Source organism: Phalangium opilio, unplaced genomic scaffold (genome assembly GCF_054372755.1).
Source record: "Phalangium opilio isolate 3A_F unplaced genomic scaffold, DU_Popi_V2 ptg000390l_1, whole genome shotgun sequence".
In the NCBI taxonomy this organism is placed as follows: Eukaryota; Metazoa; Arthropoda; class Arachnida; order Opiliones; family Phalangiidae; genus Phalangium; species Phalangium opilio.
Window position 1 is genome coordinate 9,827,619 of NW_028324234.1, and position 25,091 is coordinate 9,852,709.

The following is a 25,091-nucleotide window of genomic DNA, read 5'->3' on the forward strand; positions in this document are numbered from 1 at the left end:
AATGTCTGTAACTGCTTTCATTGTGTTTGGGGATAATAACACCAATGTACAGAACAGGCTACAATCAAACTTACAAGTTCCTGCTGCTTCACTGTTGGAGCAGCTTGCTTCTGCGTCTGGTGCAGCAATACCCGATTTTGGAGGGCCACTACCGGAGCAGCTATCCTCGGGATCAGTAACGCTAGCATCTAAGAACATACATGCCTAACCATTCATTTTCATTAAAGGAATAGAAAGATAATTTGTCATCGTACCAAAGATGGACGAAAAGGATGGAAATGGTTGCAAAATGGCATCTAAATCCTCATTACTAATTGAATAGCAATCCCGCCATTTTAATATGGTTAACGACATTACAAGCAAATCGTAAGTTTAGTTCCACAAACCTTTCGGCCAATGGGTCCGGAGTTGATTGTGCAATGCAAGAAGAACTGTGAAAACAATGTTTTAACTGTTTCGCTCTTGATAATATGAACAATGTTCTGAGAAAAAGCACATACGGGTCATATTGAGGAGCTGACGATGGACCTGCATCAGACTGTGCAATCCAGTTACGACCAAAATCATAGGCTCGAGAGATCCCTTGCACTGAAACTTTCGGAATCAATGCGGAAATCCTCGCCTCAATTGGTGTAAGCAGTTGTGACGCATTGGTACCACCACCAGTTTTACGTCTCTCCTGAGCAATGGTTGCCGCCTTCATACGTACAACTCCTTTCAGGTTGGCCCACTTCTTCTTGACCTACGCATCCGTGTGCTGCTGTTGTTTGACCGCATTGACGCGTTCAGCGATGCAACTCAACATCCTTTTGCGCTGCTCAGGGGTACAGCCATACTCATTCAAGACGAGTGAAGGAACGGCCTCGAGCTGGGTCACCAAAGTTTCAATTTCATCTTGGGAAAATGGCACCTTCTTCGAAGAACTTGACATTTCTTGAAATTTCAGTGTAAATCATGAATAAAGGGTTAGAATACAACATACTCAAGTATACATTTTTAGCAGAAAAGCTCAGTGGAAATGTAGTAAAAGTATATATTACTACAGCTTTGTTTTAGAGGACTAACACATGTTCCTGCAAACACTAGTATAGTTAACAGATTACAGGAAGAAAAGCGACCTAAGGGGCGAAACATTGTTGCAAGATAACAATGAAACGTATTGCAAACATAGAGCAAATCAGCAAACCCAAACAATTCATTAGCGATTAAAAACACATATTGAAAGCAGATAGTCCACTATAATATATGGTTATATTTCAAATGAATTTTACTACTAGTTTTACCTGTAAAGGTTAAGACTGCAATACGTTCACAGGCCTGCCTACAGCCACAAATAATTGCTGAAGATATTCGCATTATGGTAAACGAGTCGCTTACTTGTAGAGCTCAGTAAAATGGGTTAAGAACACACATGGGGTGAATAGAAATTTTTAAGGTCATTAGAAGTATGTATTTAATTCAACATCACAAATCGCTGATGATGTCTGTTTAAGGCTTAGTAGGTGTTCATTTCGTTATGAGCGGCTAAATGTGCGCCTGTTTTTGTTATTATCACGGTTTATCAACTGAATAAATTCCCCGCCTTTTCCAAAATTATACTAAATTTTGTATGTTTTTGCCTCAAAATGTTGGTGTTTTTCCAAACTATTGCTAATTAGCTTGTTCATTGTCACCTTTTTCCACAGTATTGTTATTTTACGTCATATCTACCCTAAAAAGCTGCCCAGGTTTAGCCACTGTATCTCTTTTCATAAATCAAGCTCATTGGTTCTTGTCACAATGAATTTGGTTTTCATTATTTATTTTTATTCTATATATTATTGTCACTTGCCAAATGTATTATTATTCATTTAATTCAGTTAAAGGTTCAGGATATTAGACATATACATAGTAATTAATTGTTTCATAGAGTCTTACCCACCTTAAGGCAAACAAATTTGACGAACACAAATAACCCTTTACTTACTTTCAAAAGACACGTGTACTAACTACTTATTTCAAATAAATGTAGCAGACGAAATAGAACAGGCTTGTGCGGTTAGTAAGTTAGATGGCGCTATATACCTAAATTGCACCGACCTTTACCGATAATTTGCACTGTTCACTGACCTTACACCCACGGTTAAGTGTCAACTAAAAACAAAACTGAACTGAACCATAATCTTTCCTAGATTGTACGAACATCCAATCACGTCACAGAAGAGAGAATCCAATTTCGCTCCGGACCAATGAGCGAGGAGAATCCAAGTGGGCGCGGAAGGCTAAGCCTGCAGAATACGGCGGCTAGTGTCCTTTACGGGTTGACTTTTGTAGGCGCTAACGGTCTTTGCTAACGGGAAGTCGCCTGCTCGCATTTATTCGGTTGCGGTATCCGAAAAATTTAGTTGTTCAGGTTAAGCGTCTAATTATGGCTGCTAATTTTCAAAGTAATAAAAACCCAATGATGAAAATGGAGGCCGTTATTGGTCCGAAAACTAACTGGCCGCATGACATTAAAAAACTTATTTTTTTAAAACATCGCGAGAGCAACGATCAAATCTTAGAAATAATTGCCTTTGCGTACTTAAACGACGTAAGCGATACCCTCCTTGTCAAAGTGTTCAAACAGTTAGGTTTAGGATCGGCATATTTCGATTTTACATCTGCGATCACCGCACAATATCAAGCTTGGAATTACAGCAGAGACCTTCGCGGAGCCGTTAATGCCTTTAATGTTAAAAAAATGGCTTATTCAACTTGAACAATGAACCGCAAGTATAAATTTTTAATTTTTACATAATTAACCACATTTTAATTATGGTTTTAATTCTAAATTTAGGAGACCCAACTTCTTCTCCAGTCCAGTGAAATATATCACAAGTCCCTGTAAACGACAGAAGATTTTCGAAACTCCTACAAAACCAAAGAAAGTTATTGAAGTTGACGATGATGACGTAGACGACATCATGTCACAATTGTCAAATGAACTGTGGTCACCAAAACGGGATTGTGATAATGATGAGTCGAATATTTCCGTATCTTCCGTCGCTTCTCCTGTTAACGAAGAAGTTACAACGCAAAGTGAAACAAGATGGCCCCGGCCAGATTACGCTTTTCGCGCCCTCTAGTGACTAGAATTAGTATTACTATATTCATTGACCCCGACAAATTTAAAATTTTTAGGTTTTTTTCCATTGTTTATAAAATAGCATTCCGATTATGAATAAAACGAATCTAGTGAGAATTTGGTTTACAGTTTAATTAAATAAGTAATTAACTCTAGTGTTCAAGTCTTAATTAGTGGATTAATTAGGGAAGATCATTGGCAACTTGTAATATTGCGCTATGCATTTGTAACAGTTTGGTTGAGCTTAATGAGGTAGATTGTAATTCAGATTTAACTTCGTTTAAGTCACTATTTTATACTGTCCTTTATGAGGTTATTGTTATTGTGGTGAAAAGTTTGTTTAAAGTCATTATTTATACTGTCCTTTATGAGGTTATTGTTATTATGGTGAAAAGTTTGTTTAAACTCATTATTTATACTGTCCTTCATGAGGTTATTGTTATTATGGTGAAAACTTTGTTTAGCTGCTGTCTCATAGGTTGAGCCTTTCAGGCGCTCGTCTGTTTCGGAGTGGGCGGCGGCGAATTGGTGTCGCGGATGTGGTGGTGGTCCTTGGGACCAGTGACCCTCGCATTAATTATTATTTTACCGGTCCCACTATAAATTAAATTTCTAAAATGGTGAGTATAAAAAGCACGTAAAGACACAAAAGTAAAGAAGCTGAAAATTCTAATTGAATTTGAATTTTTTACTGTAGGAAAAAGTAGCATATAACCATGGACTAAGCAATTAGTATTGCTTTGTCCATGATATAACCATCCATAACTGTTAACTTTTATTTCTTATCACAATTTTTCAACTAGTTGCCACTAAATATCAATCAACATGTCTAATGATATTTGAAGTTCTTAATCCTTTTGTTAATTGTTAATTGTCGTTGATTCAGGCGTGTAATTAATGATTATTATTAAGACTTGCCGTTATAGAAAAAGATAAAAAGAGTTACGTTTATTAATCGTTCTTTACATGTTCAAGCGAAAAACCCGAATGCCTCTCTCTCGCCGTTTACTGGCTAACCTCGTGTTTCGTTATTGATCGGCGATAGCATAGCTATCGCCAACTATGTTTCGAATGTTTTGGCGCCTCATTCAAATATGCGTTTAGATAGATAGATAGAGCTAACACTTTTCTGAACTATCCTAATTCCTTATTACATTTTTCATAAATTCGGTGGCAATATCTTCTCTCGCTATCAGTAAGCCAGATCAAAATCTTGTAATGTGACCATACACTACTGCCTAATACGACTATTGACAACTAGTACTGGCTATGGTCTAGACTGTCGACTACAAGAGACTCATTCTAGAGTATAGACGCTAGACAAGATCAATAGTCAATAGAATACAAAACTTTTGTAGGGAAGTTGTAGCCAAGGAGTACTAACTACCTAGGAGTAGAATTGGTAGAAAATGTGTTGAGCTAGAAAAATTCTAATAAGGAACCCCGAATTTATAAACTGGTCCCACCGTCTATTTTTTCCAAAAACCATAATTAATAAAGTGCTCCCTGATACCACTGACCCCAACTTTTGGAATAAATAAACTGGTCCGAGCAATTAATAAACTGGTTTGGGACTTGTAAACCTGTCTTATTTCCTACCCTGTAGTGACGAGCTCATGTAAACAATAAAGATGGCCGCGAGCTATACGGACGCTCAGGAGGTTTAAGCCTCGGTCTTTAGTGTATCGGGGAGACGGGGACTCGGGGTCCGAGTAACGGGAGTTTCTGAAGCGTTTGAAAATCTTATTTAAATTTATATTTTTATTATTATGTAACCGATTTATATTACTGAACGAATTGTACCTTATACTGTAGCAGACCACCCTAAAAGTTAGGCCAAGGTTTTTCAACTGTTGCTGATATTTAACTAGTTATGCCACCGCATGGATATTTTAAAATTCTTTCCTAACATTAGAATTAAACCTTCAAAACCTTAATTTAACTTTTCATTTATAATCCTTATTTAATTTAAGGATGATGTCAGTTTGTAAGTCTCGTTAATTTAATTCCCCCTTTCCCACAGAGAGGGTCTGAAAATTTAAATCACTTGGCAGAGACTGGAGATCTTCAACATTCAGTGACAGACTCTGAATCTCAATGGGCATTTAAAAAACTGTATAAATTTAAATTGAAATTCCAAATTATAATTAAATACTTTTTGTTTGATACGTTAATATTAACGTAATCAATCCTTGAATACTCTATTGGTACTATCAACACCATCGTTAAATTTATTACTTAAATAATTTAATTTTTTTAAATATAATAATCAAATTAGCGACTTATAATTAGTTAACTTTAAATAAGTATGTTTCATTGATTAAAATTACATTTCTAAAAATTGTTAGGTTGATAGCACTTTCATGTTTCATGTAGAAATTTCATATTTCCGTGGATGGAGAGATGAACACGTTGATTCCGTTTGTCGTTGATTGAAAATAGATTCGTTTTGATCATAAATTTCATTTTATATTTTGAGTTGTTGATTTTATGAGATTGTTGATTTTATTTTTATAATTATCACTTACGAAACTGTTATTAGTAGATAAACCCAGCGAGAGTGGAAACTGCCAAAATGATTATTTGATTCCGTTTGTCGTTGATTGAAATTAGTTTCAATTTGATCATAAATTTCATTTTTTATCTTTGAGTTGTTGATTTTATTTTTATAATTATCACTTACGTAACTGTTATTAGTAGATGAACCCAGCGAGAGCGGAAACTGCCAAAATGATTAGTTAATTTTGCAAAGAATCTGCAATTTAATTCTGCAAAAATCTACCTATTATTTTATGTCAGTTCCGTTACGTGATCATTTAATTTTAAACTTGCCAAACAAATAGTGAGCAATGGTACCTCCGCCCCAAACTAGTTATAGTTTTAAAACGCTGACTCGAGTTTCATTTTGTTAATACATTTTTTAACTTTTAAGCAGACGAGTCTTCAAAACGATATCATTGGTGAAATTAGAAAACTCTCTCTGCTTAGCGCGCCTTCTGTCGGGGAGAACTTTAATTTCTTTTTTGATTAATATGATAATATTAATTGTAATGTTTAAGTTCCCAAGTAGAAATCTAATCTTGCCTAGGATTAAAAAAATATATAATAATTATAAATTGCAAAAAAAATTGCAAGCAACTGTCTCTCTTCCTCTAGCGCGATACAATATATATTCGACAGCATCCAGTGGCGGGCGTCGGGGAGGTGGGGGGTCCATATCTAAAGCCAGACAGCTCTCTCTCTCTCTCTCTCGTCTCGTGGCGGGCGTCGGGGGGGTGGGGGTGGGGGGTCCATATCGTTCTACCTTTCCCTTCTCTTGACTATAATTTATCTCGCTCTTTATTACAAGCAAGCATGGCTTCGTGGTAGAGCGCGCGGGCGGGCGTCTTCACTGACGTCTCGTATGGATTGGGACATCGCAGGTTCGAGGCCCGGCGCCGACAGAAAAATAATTTCAATTGAGATTAAATACGTTACGCCACCTATGAGGTGTAACGTGAATTACGGATGAATTTCGAGTCGAAAATTCGCGGGAAATTTGAAATTCAAAAAGTTTATTTATGACGAAACTTATTATGCGGTTACACCAAATCCAGCCAGCCGTCCAGCCAACAGAGGTCGGAACAATACTTTTCAGCTCAAAAGAGCGCGAAAAGTAAAAACGGGCGACGAACGCCTTTGTGTGGACTTTCGAGCACTAAATCGAATTACAAAAAAGGATGCTTTTCCTTTGCCGTTAATTGACGACCAGCTAGAACGGTTACGTGGTAACAAATATTTTAAGAGTCTAGATTTAATGTCCGGTTACTACCACATTCCGGTAGCTGAGGAATCGCAACCGAAAACCGCATTCTGTACACCAGACGGACATTATCAGTTTTTACGTCTCCCGTTTGGATTGAGCAACGGTCCGGCAGTCTTCCAACGGATGATGAATGCTGTGCTCGGACCACTGAGATTTTCATAGCACTTACGTACTAAGATGATGTGCTAATTCCCTCGATCGACGAAGGCCAAGGCCTAGAGCACCTCAAAGAGGTATTGAAAGTTTTCCGACGCGCCAAACTCACGTTGAATTTAAAGAAATGTTACTTCCTGCGAACCAACTCGAGTACCTCGGGTTCGACATAAGCGAGAAAGGAATTAGACCTGGAGAACGGAAAATTCAATGCGTCAGAGACTTTCCACAACCACAAAACGTACATGAAGTCTGACGATTTTTGGGACTCTCAAGTTATTTTAGACGATTCATTAAGGGGTTCGCAGTTCAAGCCGAACCTCTATCACGACGCATACGAAACGATGCCGAGTGGACTTGAACGAATGAACAGGAAGCGTCCTTCGCCTGCCTGAAGAAACGGTTAACTGACCGACCAGTGTTAGCCCTTTATAGTCCACACGCTATCACCGAAGTACCCACTGACGCCAGTCAAATTGGACTCAGTGCTATACTCATGCAAAAAAAAGACGCTGAAGACACGTTATTCCACCCCGTTTATTGTGCTAGTAGAAAAACCACCCGCGAAGAGTCACGTTACCACTCCAGCGAACTGGAAACTCTCGCGGTTATATGGGGATTAGAAAAGTTCAGAGTCTTCTTGATCGGGCTGAAATTCACCGTTGTTACGGATTGCAGCTCAGTTCGAGCAACGTTGTCAAAGAAGCATCTAGTCCCACGAATTGGTCGTTGGTGGCTGAGGATCCAAGAGTTTGACTTTGAAGTAATGCATCGACCGGGGATAAGGATGGCTCACGCTGACGCTTTAATTAGAGCACCCTTTGAGGACGCCGAGGAAATGCAAATAGTAAAAGAGCAATGCGTCATGCACACCGAAGTTCAAACGGAAGATTGGCTAACGGCAGCCCAGTTTAACGACCCAAAATTACGTTATATCAGGGAACAACTATTGAAGACAGGGAAACTTACGAAAGAAGACACTCGTCTCACCGAAGATTACATATTAACAAACGGACGACTATATCGAAAAATGATTGTCAACGAAAACGAAGCACCGATTCTACTTTGGGTCGTGCCAGATGCAGCTCGATGGAGAATCGTCAAGAACTGCCATGATGACATAGGTCACGTAGGCATAGACAAAACGTGTAAGAAAGTAGCGGAATCATATTGGTTTCCTCGACTAGTTCGCCGTTACGTTTCATCGTGTCTAGAATGCCTCATCCATAAACGACCAGCTGGAAGGCAACCAGGGATGTTACACCCCATAGACAAAGTAGGAACGCCACTACATACCCTTCATATGGATCACCCGGGCCCGTTCATTCGTAACACCAAAGGGAACACTTACGTCATTGCAGCTACCGACGGGTTTACGAAGTACACTATCCTACGAGCCGTTCGAGATACCGGCATGCGAGCCACCACACGTTTTTTAGAAGACATTATCGGATTATTTGGTGCTCCAACGAGATTGATTACCGATCAGGGTACTTCGTACACAGGTCGGGCGATCAAAGACCTTTGTAAAAAGTCGAACGTCAAACACATCGTAAACGCGACAGCAACGCCACGTGGCAACGGCCAGATAGAGAGAGTTAATAGACAGTTAACTCCTGCTATAGCCAGCATGTGCATTAGAGAAGATGAGCGCGATTGGGATACCCATTTGTACGAGATTCAATGGGGAATTAATAACACGTACCATAATGCCACGAAAAGCACCCCCTTCTCTCTTCTTTTTAACTTCCAATCACGAAACCCAACCTCCGATTTGATTCAAGACACGTTAGAAGAAACGATCGACTTCGACGAAACGACTCTCAAACGTCAATTACTTCGCATTGACCAGGAAAAGCAACGCCAACGCTACAATATCAAACGGGCTAAAGCAGAGACTTACCAACCAGGCGATTTGGTGGTGGTCGAGAGACCCCCACAAGCAACTGGACTATCGTTGAAAACAGCTGCTAAGTATCGTGGCCCGTACATAGTCACCAAACGTTTAAATTACGATAGATATCTCATTGAGGACTTACCCGAAAACCAACGATCTCAAAAGTTCTACCGGAACACAGCTCCGGTAGAAAAACTGAAAAGGTTCCTATTCCACGACCAAGATGAGATAGACGACACTCAGGAAAGTGCAGCTGAAAACCAGTTCATCGACAATCAAGCTGACACAGTGGACACGGTATCCATCGAAGAACACGATCCAGCCGAACCAGGCTCCACTAACGAACATGATCCAGCCGAACCAGGCTCCTCTAACGAACATGATCCAGCCGAACCAGGCTCCACTAACGAACATGATCCTGATGACGGTCAGCCGCCAAAACGCGTCCCTCGAGTTAGAAGACAACCGACTTACCTCAAGGACTATTGTAGGAACTAAGTACAAACTAATTCCAATGTAACATAATTCCAATGTAACCGTTTCAAGTATTATTTTTTTTTGTATGTGTAAATCTGGGGATTTAGTTAGTCAGGATTGGTCGAATGTTAGCTATGATATTTGATAAAGCTAAGATAGATGGCGACACTGTCGCAATAAGGAACATAACTCTTTTTCTCTTCTCCCGCCACCCCCCCTTTCCCCATCCACGAGGAGAGGAAAGGGATAAATCGATATACGCACTCTCGTTGTAGATACGAGTCTGATCACAACGTAATGTAACTTAAGCCTTGTCATGTAAATTCATTTGTAACGTACTATTAATTTTTAACCTTTTTTATTACAAACATGAACGTATTATTTACTAACAATAAGCAACGATAACGAAACGCTAATATCTATTGCATTGTTTCACTGACGCAAGCGAGCGGGCATATGGCGCCGTTGTTTAAATACGCTACGAGACAACATCTGGAAGATTCGGTGTAAGCATGTTGGCGTCGAAGACAAGAGTATGTCCCATCGAAAAGATAACGCTCCCCAGATTGGAACCAATGGGCGCACTAATTGGGGCACGGCTAACTAAAAGGTTACAAGCTATACTAGAAATTCAGGAAGAGAGGACAACCTTTTGGAGCGATTCCCTGGTGACGCTGCATTGGATAAAGGGAACCGCTAAGAAATGGCAACCGTTTGTCTCGAACAGAGTATCCGAGATACAGCAATTAGCAGATCCCAAAACATGGATGTTTTGCAAAGGAAAGAAAAATCCAGCGGATTTCTCAAGTCGAGGATAAGGCGTCAGAGAACTGATTTTAAACGAAGTCTGGTGGAACGGCCCAAATTGGCTAGAACTGCCAGAAGAACAATGGCCCGTGTCGAACCATAAATTTAAAGAGTCTGATACAGCCATTAATCAGATAATCGAGAGCGAGAAGCGAAAATGTTAGGAAGAAGTCGCGCAGCACAGTTGCGCTGTAGAGGACAAGGTGGAACTTTTGGACCTAAATAAATATAGTACAATATCGCGTCCCGTCAGAATTATAGCTTGGGGTCATGAGATTCGGACATAACACTCGAAATTCTAGAAAGAAGAAGTCGGGAGAACTAAGTTCAGAATTAATGAGCGCTGAACAACATTGGGTGAAACGCACTCAAGCTGAAGCCTTCACCGAAGAATTGAAGTCGCTGAAGACCAAGAAGAAAGTAACCAACCCCTCGAAAATTAAAGAATTTAACCCGTTTTTGGACGAAAACGAAATAATAAGAGTAGGGGGACGGTTGCAGGCTTCAGACTTCAGTTATAGCGAAAAGCATCCGATTCTTCTTCTGTACCAACACCGGTTCTCAGAGCTACAATTGAATTCCGTCCATCAAAGAGTCTTTCATTCAGGGCTTTCGGATACCTTTGTTCAATCGCGAGAAGAATTTTGGATAGTGAGGGGAAGGCAACTTGCCAAGAAAGTTTTAAATCGATGCATTGTATGTAAGAAATGGAAGGCACAGCCGGCCAGCGAACTTACGGCCCCCCTGCCAAGAGACAGAGTCACCGAAGCTCCTTCCTTTGAAATTACCGGGATGGACTTACCGCTGGATCCGTGTACGTTAAGAACGCGGGACAAACTACGAAGGCTTATATCGCTCTTTTAATTAAACTGTCAAATATCTCATCAAAACCAAATATTATACCTCATAACATAGAAATAATGTGTCTGGGTTTTCATTGAAATGGGCTAGCAAACACAATATTATCGTGGCAATAGCATTTTGACTCTTGGGCTCGGCATTGGCATCGTATTGCGCAAGCGCATCCAAAACCGTCTTTTCTTTTCCGTTGGTTCGTTAGATATTGTTTTCTACACTTTTTCGCTTTAGTGGGATCTTAGATTTTGTCCTATGTTTTAAGTGAATAAAATATCCCAATATTTTTGGGCCTTTTGTCAATAGAAAAGACTCGAAAAGCTCAAATATGTTTTTCTTAAGCAATAAATTCGAATGAATTTTAATCCCGTATATGTCAAAAAGAAAGGGCCAATTTGTTTCAATTACATCTAATGCAAAATAAGCCTTCGGATAACTTTTGTTTAACCGTATCTAAATCTGGCTTTTCCTCGTGACGTGGGTTTTTTAGCTGCATTTGGGCTGTTTTAGCGATTTCTCTTTGATTTCCTTTATCAACAGAATCTGAAGGGGCGCAACTGAGCTCCCTGTATATATATTTGCTACAATTTTTAGATTTCCTTACAGATGGAATTTCGTTATCCTTGTCACTTGACATATTTTCTATTCTTGTTTTGAGTTGCATCGCAAAACTCTCCTACCCTGAACCTAACACCTCACCATCTACCTCATCACATCCCCTGGCTATTTCTTTCAACTGGATATATAGACCGGCCTAGGACAAACTTTCAAAATCTCTAAAATTATAATTCTAACAACTTCAAGACGTTCCTTATCCTTTAATCTTTTACTGTTTTTTAAGTTTTGTGCAGTGATCTTTTTGAAAATACTTAAATTAACAGTAAATCCATTGAGCCAATTTGGATTGAATGAGGGTGATGAAATTTGCTATAACATAGTCGTAAAACGTTTTCTTTAGACAATGAAAAATATTTGATAATATATAAATACCTGATAATGTAAACTTACGGGATACGTTTGATTTTGGATTTGACGTCCTCCTTTCACGAACTGCAAATCTTCCAAAGATTCAACACCGAGTTCCAGCAGAAATGAAGCCGCTTTTTCAACAGCACTTGCCTTGTTTGAAAGAGATAGAAGTGCCGAAATGATGATATTTTTCAATTTCATCATCAGAGAGTCATTGTTTTGTGGAATTAAATTGTCTTCTAAGACAACGTTACTTGCGGCCATCTATAAGGTATAAAAGGGTTGAGCATAATGTGTGGTTAGCGAAGGTCACACGATAAACAAATCAAGAAAGAACTCATCTATACTATACTTAATTATTTTTACAAGGTGCAAAATAATAGTAATGAATTATTATGTCTTCCAATAATTAAAAAAAAACTATGAAAAATGAAACACTAGAATGTATACTTTATAATATTGAATATAAAAATATAAACCAAGATTTTTGGCATATTCCGTTACGGCTGTACTGAAATCAGTTTTTAAATTTGGGTCAGAGGATGCTTCGACATTAACGCTTGGGTCTTCACTACTGGTGTCTGGGAAATCTTGTGGTTCGCGGTTCGATTCAGGTAGCGAAATAGTTTATATTTTCTAATTGAGATATTTGGTTACTACAAAAATCTGTTTCGCCACTGTGCTTCCTAAAGTGGTGGGACGAAAATGTGGAAATGACTCCGTAAATTGAAATGGACATGAAATGCGAAGAAAAGGAGTCGTATTGTGGGATGAATTAGAATTCTACACCGTGAACCTAACCTTCCACAGTGGAAGAAATGGGGCTGCTAAAGAAAACTGGGATTAAATTGGTTCATTCTTGACACACTTGTAATGAATTTCTATTTTTCCCCCACTTTCCAACAAATGAGTTGTATTCTCAAAATCATACTCTTGCTATGATTTAGAAGTTGCCATTGTATTTGGTCTCCGCACACTTTTTATGAACAAAGGACTCAGAGCTGATAAATTCTCGGAACTAAGGGTAGCTTTACCGGTGTAACGGGCTTTACCCACTTGAACAATGTACAAAAATATTCTCTTCAGCATTCAATAAAATTTTAAGGAATAGTCGTCCGCTTGATATAGCGTTAAGGCTAAACATTCGGTGTGTGGAACCAAGAACGTTATAGGGCTTCAAAGTTATCTTTCCAACAAATTTAGTCCAAATTGTTTGAAGCCAAGTCTAATTTCATTGTTGTTCAGGGACCCTATTCTCTAAGGTCTTTTTGGAGGAATTTCGATCCGAATCCTTTCATTCGGAGTCAATTTCTGCGAATGAAAATAAAACGTATTCTGTAAGAACCTTATCCTAATCATACGGTGATGACCTCTCCAAATCATTCGGCAGGCGAAAGAGATGGCCGAATCGAGCATTCGGATATTTTACCGCCTCTCTTCCCTCCATAAATCTTAGATTCGCGGAACTTCCGCCAGAGTTTTCTAGTTTTTTTCCCATACCTTTTTGTTGGCACCTTGGCTGCGGTTCATATTTTGTTAGTATGGCCGCTTTGTTTTTTCAACTCGAGCTTCATTGCTTGCGATTTGAACGTGGTAATCGCTTTGCTCGTCGCGACTTACGAGTTCAAAGGGTTTTTCGAGAATTAATCAAGCGTGGTAGTTAGATGATCTTCGGTTCAGGCAAAATTTTAGGTTAACGCGGGACATGGCTTTAGGCCTTTGCGAAACGTTGACCGAGCCTCTACAAGGTATTAGAACGACGGCTTTGCCAGTAGATTTAAAGGTAAGAAAACGTTAAATTTATCATACATTTAAGGGATTATTTCGATACATGAGATTACATTAATTAACACAGATTTAATTGTCAATTGTAATAATTTTTGTAACGGAGCTGGTTGGTTAGAACCACCTATTCTTGACCAATTGCATAAATTATTAGGAATTACTAGATTAAATTAGGTTGTTTTGTTTAGCTTCTATTAAAATTATTGATAGAATGCTAATGATCTACATTAATGAATGTATAATAATCTCACGAGTTCCACACAATTGGATTATAATTTACGATTAATCGACGTTGTTTTTCTAGGTTCTCATTGCACTGAGGTTTTACGGTAGGGGTTCATACCAGTTAGATGTTGGGCAAAACATTTTTCTTGGTGAAAGCCAATCTAGCGTAAGCCGAAGTCTAAGAGATGTTACTAGGGCTATAAACCGTCATCTAGTACCGAGGCACATAAAATTTCCTGTAACGGAGGTAGAAAAACATGCCATCAAAATTAGGTTTCAACATGAGTGCAATTTCCCCGGAACTATCGGAGTAATCGATTGCACCCACGTTGCAATCGTGCCACCTCAGAACAATGATCCCGACTTTCCGGAGAGCTCTTATGTAAACCGGAAGTCTTATCATTCCTTAAATGTTCAACTAGTCTGCGACTATGATTTGAACATTCTTGCGGCTAATGCCAAGTTCGCGGGGTCAACGCACGACTCATTTATTTACCGCAGTTCAAATGTTTCAAGACATTTGGAACGGTCATACTTAAATGGGTTATTAAATTATTCTTGGATAATTGGTAATTATTAATTATATTGCTTATCTCTAACATGACTAAAAACTGAACCTCCACAAAATTACAAGTAATAATAGGAAGCTAGTATGTGCCAACCAATATATTCATTGCGAGCGGATTTAATTGACCAAAATATTTTAACCAATTTAATTTTATATGGGGAGGTGTGATTGTTTTTTTTTGTTTTTCAATTTTGAGTTGGGTTAGTTTAAAGTCACAAAGCCCAATTTTTAATAATTTTTTTTTATTTATTTATTTTTTGTTTATTTTTGTAGGAGATAGTGTCTATCCATTAACTCCATGGTTATTGGTCCCCATAATAGGGCCCGAAGAGAGTACCCCGGAATTTTCATGTCAGCTTTTTTAAGGCTAGATATACCATTGAAAGGTGTAATGGATGTCTAAAGCAACGCTTTCGGTGTTTGCTAAAGGCTAGGGCTCTCCATTACAATCCAAAATTCGCGGCACAAATAGTTATGGCGTGTGTTGTTTTACATAACATGTGTATGACGAATGGCCTTGGGGAAGACATTGACGTAGTGGACGACGATGCCCCATACGTTGAGGATGACCACCCGCATCCTCACATTGTTCGCCCTCGTAATGGTTACTGGAACCCGGAAGGGCGAAGGTTAAGGGACAGAGTGGTTCGTCGTTTTCGTTGATGTACCCTCTAAAAAAACAGCCCTTTTAAGGGCTACTCGTCAATAATATACTGTCGAAATAAAGGGTTAATTTTTTTAAAAATTGAGTTGTCACGCATGATGACTTGACCGTCGGATCCCTTGTGACGAGGAGATTAGTAAAAAAATTGAACTCTTTATTTTGGCGCTATATTGTTGGCCAGTGACACTTGAAGTTCCGATTTAATCTCATATATAGGCTAATGTCGTGAACATGTGCGGAGTATATTGCCTTCTCGTGGCAAGTGTCGTAAACTTGCTTTGCAAGGCCGAAATGTACACGTTTCTTTTAAATATTCCTTTGAAAAATGCTTACATTTTTTAGTTAATTTAGAAGTTATTAATTTTTTACGTTTCAATTTACGTAGCGCTAAGATTGTTTTTTTTATCATGTTATTAAATAAAAATTTTGTTTCAAGGTTTTCATATTTCTCAAAAACGTTTCTTTTAAATATTTCTTTGAAAATGTTTACATTTTTTAGTTAATTTAGAAATTATTAATTTTTTACATTTTAATTTTCGTAGGACTAAGATTGTTTTTTTTTTCTTTTATGATATTAAATAAAAATTTTGTTTCAAGGTTTTCATACACATTTACTTAGAGTTTACTTTAATGGAAGTAATAATGTAATAAGATGGTTAGTTTATAAAAACCATATTATATTATGATAAATTATATTTTTGTGAAATTTATATTATTCTAAGAAAGCGTGTATATTTCGGCCTTGCAAATCAAGTTTACGACACTTGCCACGAGAAGGCAATATACTCCGCACATGTTCACGACATTAGCCTATATATGAGATTAAATCGGAACTTCAAGTGTCACTGGCCAACAATATAGCGCCAAAATAAAGAGTTCAATTTTTTTTTACTAATCTCCTCGTCATAAGGGATCTGACGGTCAAGTCATCATGCGTGAAGACTCAATTTTTAAAAAAAATTAACCCTTTATTTCGACAGTATATTATTGACGAGTAGCCCTTAAAAGGGCTATTTTTTTCTTCTCCAATGCTCAGACTCTGTCCCTTAAGGCCTGCGCAATTATTTCAAAGGCATTAGCCCGCCTAACTGAGGCATTGGCCAATGTCGTTACCGCCTCAGCCAGTTTTGCTTGGGACGCGGCTATCGACTCTAGAGCTTTCCTCATGCCTCCATATTCGATATTTTGGGCAGTTTGGGTCTCCCCCAAATGCCCCGCGGCCCGTTCATAGGGCGTTATGCGGCTTTCGGCCCTTCTCTTTTTTCGTGCCTCATTTAATTCTATAAATTTGATACACTTGTTAGTAAATGTCAGGATTATCCTAAATTATTTGCTATATAAAAATACTTTTTGCAGAATCTGCAACTGAGTTTGACACAAAACCCATTTCATCGTTTCCGCTAGATTCGCCACCGGAAATCTCGCGGCTGGTTGGCGTAGTTATGGTTGGTTCTCCAACCACCATTGTGACAATCGGTGCCCCATCCACCTCAAAGTTGTCATCCAACGGAACAAATGACGAGGTAGATTCCTTTGAGGAACCGTTGGCTGCGGGCGAACGGAGGGATGAAGTTGATGGGGTAGGAACTTCGGGGCAACCAGCGTCAATAACAGACTCTAGGCCCGTTACCAACCCCTTCCCAAAAATTTGGATTATCCTCCCTTCTAGCCCACCACCAGTCTTGCCAATATTGGCCTTAGAGGCTTTGGCTTTCCATGCCGTAAAGCACTAACGGAGTTATTATGTTAAAACTTATATTAAAATGTATGGAAATTAACATACCTTCTTCCACTTTTCAACATTTTTCGTCGCCCCAACTCCGCAACTATTTAATTGGGAGGCTAAGTCCTCCCACATGGCCTCGTACTTAGCCCTACTAAATGTAGCGCTAAATTTCATGTCTACAAAATTTCTATTAGCTTCTAAAAACTCCACGTAAATTAATTGTTTCTTGGCGTGTACTTTAACACCCATTTTAAATTAATGTTCAAATGAAATTTAAAAATAAATATTTTCAAACCAAAAAAGAAGCACGTGTTTGTATCTTAAGAAAAGAAATCGAAAGAGAAAATTTTCTTTGTATTGAATGTATTCCCAATTCAAAGACTCGTTTTCCAAAATTTTCCACTTCTTGGGAAAAACCAAAGTGTCCATCCTTTCAATTTTAAAGCGCGCCTAATAAAATTGACCAATAAGGAAGAAGTGGGCGTGGAAAAGTACCCCACGTGATTTAAAAATCAACACGTGGCTTTAGAGGAAGTGACGTCCATTTGGATTGAGAGAAAAGTTTCGAAGTATCCGAATGATGATAAGGATTGGGGTTAGAGAATACGGTTTTTTCGGTCCACTCCGAATGAGCCCGATCCGAATCATAAGGATTCGGAGTGATCCGAATGATTTTCGATTTTTAGAGAATACCCTCCCAGAGTCTTTTAAGACATAAGCGGGAAAAGCATCGAGGACTCACTCTCCCATGCACCGTCTGTTCGTCTACATTTACTAGACGTGCTACTTTACAGAAGCATTTAGCTTCCCATAATTCCCCCACTCAACGGAGAGTTAAAAACAAAAAAATACGCACCCCTCCCCAATTCCGATTGCCGTCGCCTCGACCTCGACGTATAACGTCCCTCCTGTGCCGCACGTCTACTCTCTTTCGGATGTAATACCGAAGCATCAAGCATATATAGGTTGTTCTTATGAAGCCGTGCCTCTATGACTATTTCATCATCGTCTGGTTTAATGATTGTGAATCGTCCTTGAAATGCTACGAGCTTGAATCCTTGTTTATCTATTTGTCGCACAGATAGTAGATTTCTCTTGTAAGATGGTACGCAATAGACATCAAGCAAGGTAACTGGCGTTCCGTTCTTTAATACAAGCTGGACTTCCCCGATTCCTATGGCTTGGGTTTTACTTTCTGCCGTATCGATGTCTATCGTTATTTCCTTCACACTGATCATCCAATCCAGGCGCTTGCAAAAATGGTGAGTGGCTCCACTGTCTAACACCCATTGATCTTCATCTGTTTTGGCAGTCATCGCAGAAGCGTAGAAATTCATGACTTGCCCTTTACGTTTCTTCTTTGTTGACTTCTTTTGCCGTTCTTTCTTTTGTTTATCAGGACCAAGGCTTAACACCACGGTAAAGTCGAGTAATTAAATATGACGGAAGGCAACGAAGGTACGACAATTTTTGAATTCAAGAAATAATCCGATGATAATTATACTTTATGGAAATTCAACATGAGAAATGGCCGATTTTATGACAAGTGTAGCATTCAACTTCTTTCTTTGTTTCGTTACGATGTCCTTGAGAACGAGCGTTTGTTCTTGCGGTGACCGATGATGAGAACCATATATGGTATGTCGCCGCTTTCGCTTGCTGCTTTAATCGCTCATATTCCGCAATATGTAACGTCTTGACCTTTTGTGGCGTGAATTCTTCTTTGGATAACCCACAAATTGTAAAACCCACGTTGTCGTAGTCCTTTGGTAATATATGTATCATCTGATATGCTATCTCTTCGTCTGGAATAGTGCCGCCGGGCGCCGGCTTTCGTCAACTTCGTCGCTACCGCTTACATCCTAGCTAAGTAGACAGCCATTGATTCTGGAGGAGTATATCGGAGGTTTTGCAGTTCTGTGCGTAACATCAATATTTGTGTACGAGATATGGGCTCATGCTGTTCTTCCAGAAGCTTCCAAGCTTTCAAGCTTCTACAGCTGTGTTACAGGATTCTATTAGATGCATATGTTCATCATCAACTGCCATAGAAATCTTCGATAGTGCTCGATCCTGTCGTAGACAATATCTTTCCCTTTCTTCTGCTCGTGCTGATTCTGCAGGAGGTTCTTCAGTCTCACTGACAATGCCCCATAGGCCAAAGTCCAGTAACGCCATTTTCATGTTGAATTTCCATAAAGTATAAATATCATCGGATAATTTCTTGAATTTTAGCCTTCTATTATTTTTTTTTGGAAAAGTAGGTTTTCGTCAAAATGTAAAAATTTGAAGAAAATAGTTACGTCATATCTTTAGTAGGCCCTAGTACATAGTTTTGAGACTAGAATAATTCATTCCATTTACTAGCTAGGCTTCTTGAAGGACGAAATTTCAGACCGCGTAGCCTGGCCTATTGTGTAAATGGTATCTATCCCTATTCTGAACTAGTGAAAATTATAGATTAAACTTTGCCAACTGTAAGATAATATAGTTCGGTGGTTAACTTTAGTGACCATACCCGGACGGAAATGAAACATTTAATTTAATGAGCGAAACCTTTGGGACCTATTCGATGTTATGAACATTTGATTTAAGAATTCCGAAATATGAGAAAACATAATTTAAAGGAATCACAGATTTGCCTATATTTAACGGTTATTAATTCACCTAATAAAAAGAAAGTAAGTACGTACTTACGTTTTAGATGAAAGTTTGAACCTTTTGCCTGACTATTGAGTTAGTTCGCGTCGAAAACAGCAAAAACAAATTCAACGGGCTACTCCGTTTTACGTCCGAATTCCCGAACTCTATCTGCAGTTTCTGATTGTGAATTATAATAGGCACCATCCTTTCCGCGAATCCTATTTTTCGTGAACTATATTCTTATCACGCCTTTCAATCAAAGTAGCAGGGTACAAGAGACAATAAACCAAGAGAAAGGACATTCATCTAAAACTGTAGTCTTGTGACCAAACTAAAAAACCAAAACTGTCAATAGAGTAGTATCACTCCATGTTAACTTCCCACAAGCTCTAATAAAAGCAGAGAGCCGAAATACTCTATAGAAAATGATTCGTGCTAATAATCTTGCAAAATATTATAAATAAGCAAGTTTCCGACTCCTCAAAACCAAAAACCAACCTTTTCAACCCAAAATGGTTTCGTCCATTGAATTATTTTTTAGTGCATTTTGAGCTAAAAAGGTTCTGAAACATAATTCTTAGAAATAGGCTACTTCCAGCTTGACAGCGCTAAAAATTATAAAAAATATATACCGCTTTGTGATATTTAAAGAACAGTGGTATCGTTCATTTAGTTACTATTAAAAAACACCGCTATGTGCACTGAAAAAAACGGTGACATAATGCGACCTCAAATATACACATTATTTAGTGGTCATAAGAGCATACATTTTAAAAATATATTTGAAATTTGTAAGTCCCTCAAATTCAAAACTCGTTACTTTAAATTTGTGATATATATTATTATTCCCCTTCAAACGTGCTAAAGGTTTATCATTGAACGTTTAAAATTGTGATTAAGCACCTTCAATTTTCTTATAATTTGAACCTTAATAAAAATTAACCTTTAGTGTTATGGCATTGAACCTTGTGAGGTTTCTCACTGAACCTTGCCTGGTTTAGCATTGAACCTTATATTTAAATGAACCTTGTATGGTTTCTTACTACACCTTCGATGGTTTAGAATTGAACCTTATATTTAAATGAACCTTGTATGGTTTCTTACTACACCTTCGATGGTTTAGAATTGAACCTTATATTTAAATGAACCTTGCTAGCTTTCTTACTACCTGATGGTTTAGAATTGAACCGTATATTTAAATGAACATTGCTAGGTTTATACCTGAACCCTTCATGGTTTAGCATTGAACCGTATATTTAAATGAACCTTGCTAGGTTTATACCTGAACCCTTCATGGTTTAGCATTGAACCTTATATTTAAATGAACCTTGCTAGGTTTATACCTGAACCTTCCATGGTTTAGCATTGAACCGTATATTTAAATGAACCTTGCTAGATTTATACCTGAACCTTCCATGGTTTAGCATTGACCCTTCCATGATTTAGAATTGAATATTTTTTCATATGACCCATGAGAGGTTTGTCATTCAACCTTTCATGATTTAGAATTGAACCTTTCATACAAATGAACTTCGTAAGGTTTATCTCAGAACCTTATATCGTGATAATTTGAAACTTCAAAGGTTTATGTCGGAACTTTTCATGCGGATGAACCCTTTAAGGTACACCAGTGAACCATTGTTTCAGATTTTACCATTTTAGGTTTTTAATAGCACCATTTTTGTCGATTGAACCCTCCATGGTTAAAAACCGAACCCCATCTGACCCTTTTCCAATAACAGTGCAGCTAAGGCGGGGACTTCCACGGAGAGAAGTCAAAGTCTGAATACTCAGGACGATTTGTTGATGGCTCCTTTTCGGTATGGGTGGAAAAGGGAACTAGTTTTGAGAAAGGATACCGGAGGTCGTATTGGGGACGTGTACTATTACACCCCAGAACCAATTAAGGAAAAGCTGCGATCCTACAAACAGATTTCAGGCTTTCTCGAAACGCATCGCGACCAAGCCCGCCGGTTGGGAATGCAGAATTTTAGTATTGCGTACCCCCGCGTATTGTCCGCCTTGCTCTATGGTGAAGCACGACCAGTCGGACTACGATTATAACGTGATGAGACTAGCTGTCTATAGTTCACCTTTTTACCTTTCAGGCCATGGCTAATTCACGCCCAAAAACGTATTGGGGCCAACTTTTGGTTTAGTGGACGTGTCGACTCGACCATTAGTAGTTGAAATTACCGGGGAGACGAAAAATACGGAGATCGCTCAAGCGTCAGCTATTATACCACCAATGGTAGTTGGGATTGCCGGAGAGACTGAGAATGCGGATGTCGCTCAAGCTTCAGCTACTATACCACCATTGGTAGTTGAGATTACCGAGGAGACGGAGAATGCGGAGGACGCTCAAGCGTCAGTTACTATATCAAACGAAACTACGGGTTTGATAGCCACACCTACCCCATCCGTGGAGGAGCAGGCCCTAGCCCTCACTATTACAGATGATACTTCGACGAACAACGAAGATGAAGTGGTGCCACCTTCCTGCTATGTGGACAAATTCTGATCGCTCCCGTGCTATGCTTCCCGGACTGGAACAGATCTTAAGAATTTTTCCCGGCACGTCCGAGCCCTTCCAGAACGTTTCCCGGAGGGATTTAAGGGATGTATCTCAACGTCGAGTTCTTACAATCCGTCTTGGCAAATTCCGGGGTTCTCGGTGCGGTGGGCATCCCGCCCCTGTACGCTAAGGCATATTTACAGGACGTGCGCATAGAACAACATTTAACATCGGCGCAATTGGCTTAGATTCATCCCGGGTAATCGACCTTTGCCCCCCGGAAATTCAAATTCAGACCTTTCGGAGCCAGTTGCGCTTATCCGCGATTTATGACTACCCGGTATTAGTTCAATGCAGAGAAGGGCGACAAGAAAAGGACGTCTTTAGAACATGCTACCGCATGCTAGGCGAAGAACTCCCTCCCGGACACGTCATCGTTTTACTCAATTTTTCCGGCGGTCGTGACGTGGCAGACCAATTCCTTGCCAGGTTCCCACGTCTATACCTTGCTCTATCCCCGGCTATGGAGCCGCAGTATATGTGTAGGTTCCTCCACTGTATCCCGGTGGAACGCCTACTAGCGAACGGCTCCTACAACCAGTATACGGTCGGAAGAACTTTATGGAAGGCGGTGGCAGCACGGGAATGACGTATTGTGCTTCCCTACTTCCCTGATATCCACCCTGGACAGAACACAGAACATGGTTGGCCGCACTGCTCTAAACGCAGGTCCGATGGCGGCTTATGCCGCAATACAAGGTGAAATGGGCTGGAGCACCATGGAGGCCAGGGAGGCTAAATCGAAGCTAAGGTACTAAGGTCGCCTAAAGTTCTTGCCGCCAACGCACTTAGCGAAGCAAGTATACGAATCGATTCGCGCTAATGGCCTGACCACGGCCTGGACCCTACACGTTGCAAATCTAGACCGGAAGTTTGGCAGGGGTACGATACGTGGTAGCGCCACATCGTATAACGAGTGGGAACATATAGATGACGGGGAGACGAGGGAACGCGCACTAAGGATTTGGAAGGAGGCAGTCGCGAAAAAGACCAGTCTACGTCACTTTAGCGCTAAACCAAACCCGGCCCCAGAAAGTTTTTACGACGGTTCGCACGCCAGTGGCCTCCTATTTCAAGCAAGGTCGTTTTTCCTACTCACTGGGGTACGACAAGCTGAGATAGGAGATTGCCCCTCCATTTGTCGCTTATGTGGACAGGCCGAGGAAGACACGGTACATGTCCTATTAGACTATTTCCGGCCCGGACGTATTGGCATGGCGGTCACTAAACCGCGGTAAATCCCTAGTCGATATACTTGGTCTCAACGGCACACCCTGGAGCTATCAAGTGGTTAGTCGAAGCCTTTCTGTGTGGTGGGCCAAAAAGCAAGCTTCGCGAACGGATAACCCGCAGGAACAAAACGCTGGTTTTGACGGATGGGTGTTCTTTCGTCCGTAAGACCACAAGTTTAACTTTAGAACCCGAACATATGCCTCCGTTCCATTTGGATATTTTCATTTTTTAAAGTCTACAATAGCAGTGTACCTAATTGTATCTTATATAATTTGTAATATTTTGCACTTGTCTTTTTTAAATATTTTGCTGTGCTCCTCTGACTTTTTAGGGAAGCCGCCCCGTTTTAAAGGGGTGTACTATGTACAGCTATTATAATAAACCTATAAACCTATAACTAGCGCAGTCTGGGGCGCCGATGTTTGCCCTGTCCCGAGCTTCCCCAGCCGTGCCATCCCCTGGACTGGTACCGCTACCTTATGGTCCACTTCTCAGAGGATGTTCTGGTATTCGGATTAAGCTTTGTTTTCCCGGATCATCCGATTATTTTATTAGATATCTTTGATAATTGGGTCATTTTGACCGTATCTGTAACATTTCCCTTTTTGTTTCGGTGGGACTCAGTGTTGTTCCCCTCTTTTTGTTGGAAACTTAACTTACCCGGAAGAGTGATCTCGGACACCACCATTTTCTTGAGTCGTTCCCGACCACGTTTTCTTATTTTGTTTTGAATAACTATACCAACAAACCTACGACAAAAACTTATTTATTTTTCCATAATACCGGGGTAGTAAGTTGAACTCCTTTAAAAAAAACAAATATTCTTTGTTTGTTTTGAATTCTCTTTGGATTATGGCTATTTTTGTACCTTTCCCCCAAAGTGGGCATGTCCCCGCGTCGGGACTTAATAAATATGCTTCCTCCTTAACTCCTGTTGAATTCCCGCAATTGAGGCCGATTGTTGCTGACGTCGCAGCATTTATGTATTTTACGTCATTATGGGGAAAAAAGGCCATGCGACACTCTGCGGCGGCGGCGGCGGTATCTAAAATATTTTTTTTTCATTTAATGCTGGAATATGATAGGGTAACTTATTTAAGTCATGCGCACCAGCGTCACGAACGAGAAATGCGGAGAGAGGAAACGGATCTTGGAACACGTGGAGTTTAATTATGCTGTTGCCCCGGGTATTATTTATTTTAATTAAATTTTCGAGTTAATTTATATATTTATGTTCAAGATAAAAATGAAATCAATGGAAAGCAACTTTAATAGTGTTTCTCTGGGGAGAGAGAGGAATATATATTTTATTCTTTAACAAACTGTTAGCCTTTGCAACACTTTACTGCCCTTGAAAAAGGATTAATTTTTTTTCCTTACAGCTTATTATTAAGTTCATTGTTAATGTCTTTGCTGATTTTATGTAAACGAATTTTTAGGTAAATTTTGACAATTCGTTTTATTAAAGCGTTGACATAACGTAGGGAGCCCAATTCATCGTCAAACATATGTTCGGCTAATGATGAAAATATGTCTGTATTGAGGAGTTGCCTCAAAACCAAGCAATCAATTCTCAAGTCAATGTTTTTTGCCGCAGTTTTAA

At 39.4% G+C, this 25,091-nt stretch overlaps 2 protein-coding genes across 2 annotated transcripts; both read left to right on the plus strand.

Annotated features, from left to right (window-relative positions):
* Positions 1 to 9,950: 9,950 nt before the first annotated feature.
* LOC149597121 (uncharacterized) lies at positions 9,951 to 10,256 on the plus strand. Its single transcript, XM_089861457.1, has one exon. The coding sequence runs from the start codon at positions 9,951 to 9,953 to the stop codon at positions 10,254 to 10,256; it is 306 nt and encodes a 101-aa protein (XP_089717583.1).
* Positions 10,257 to 10,515: 259 nt separating this feature from the next.
* LOC149597122 (uncharacterized) lies at positions 10,516 to 11,109 on the plus strand. The gene has a single exon (XM_089861458.1). The coding sequence runs from the start codon at positions 10,516 to 10,518 to the stop codon at positions 11,107 to 11,109; it is 594 nt and encodes a 197-aa protein (XP_089717584.1).
* The last annotated feature ends 13,982 nt before the right edge of the window (positions 11,110 to 25,091 follow it).

What these genes read in the sequence shown, in the direction of transcription:
- LOC149597121 (XM_089861457.1), top strand. Translation starts at nt 9,951, where the DNA reads ATGTTGGCGTCGAAGACAAGAGTATGTCCCATCGAAAAGATAACGCTC.
- LOC149597122 (XM_089861458.1), top strand. Translation starts at nt 10,516, where the DNA reads ATGAGATTCGGACATAACACTCGAAATTCTAGAAAGAAGAAGTCGGGA.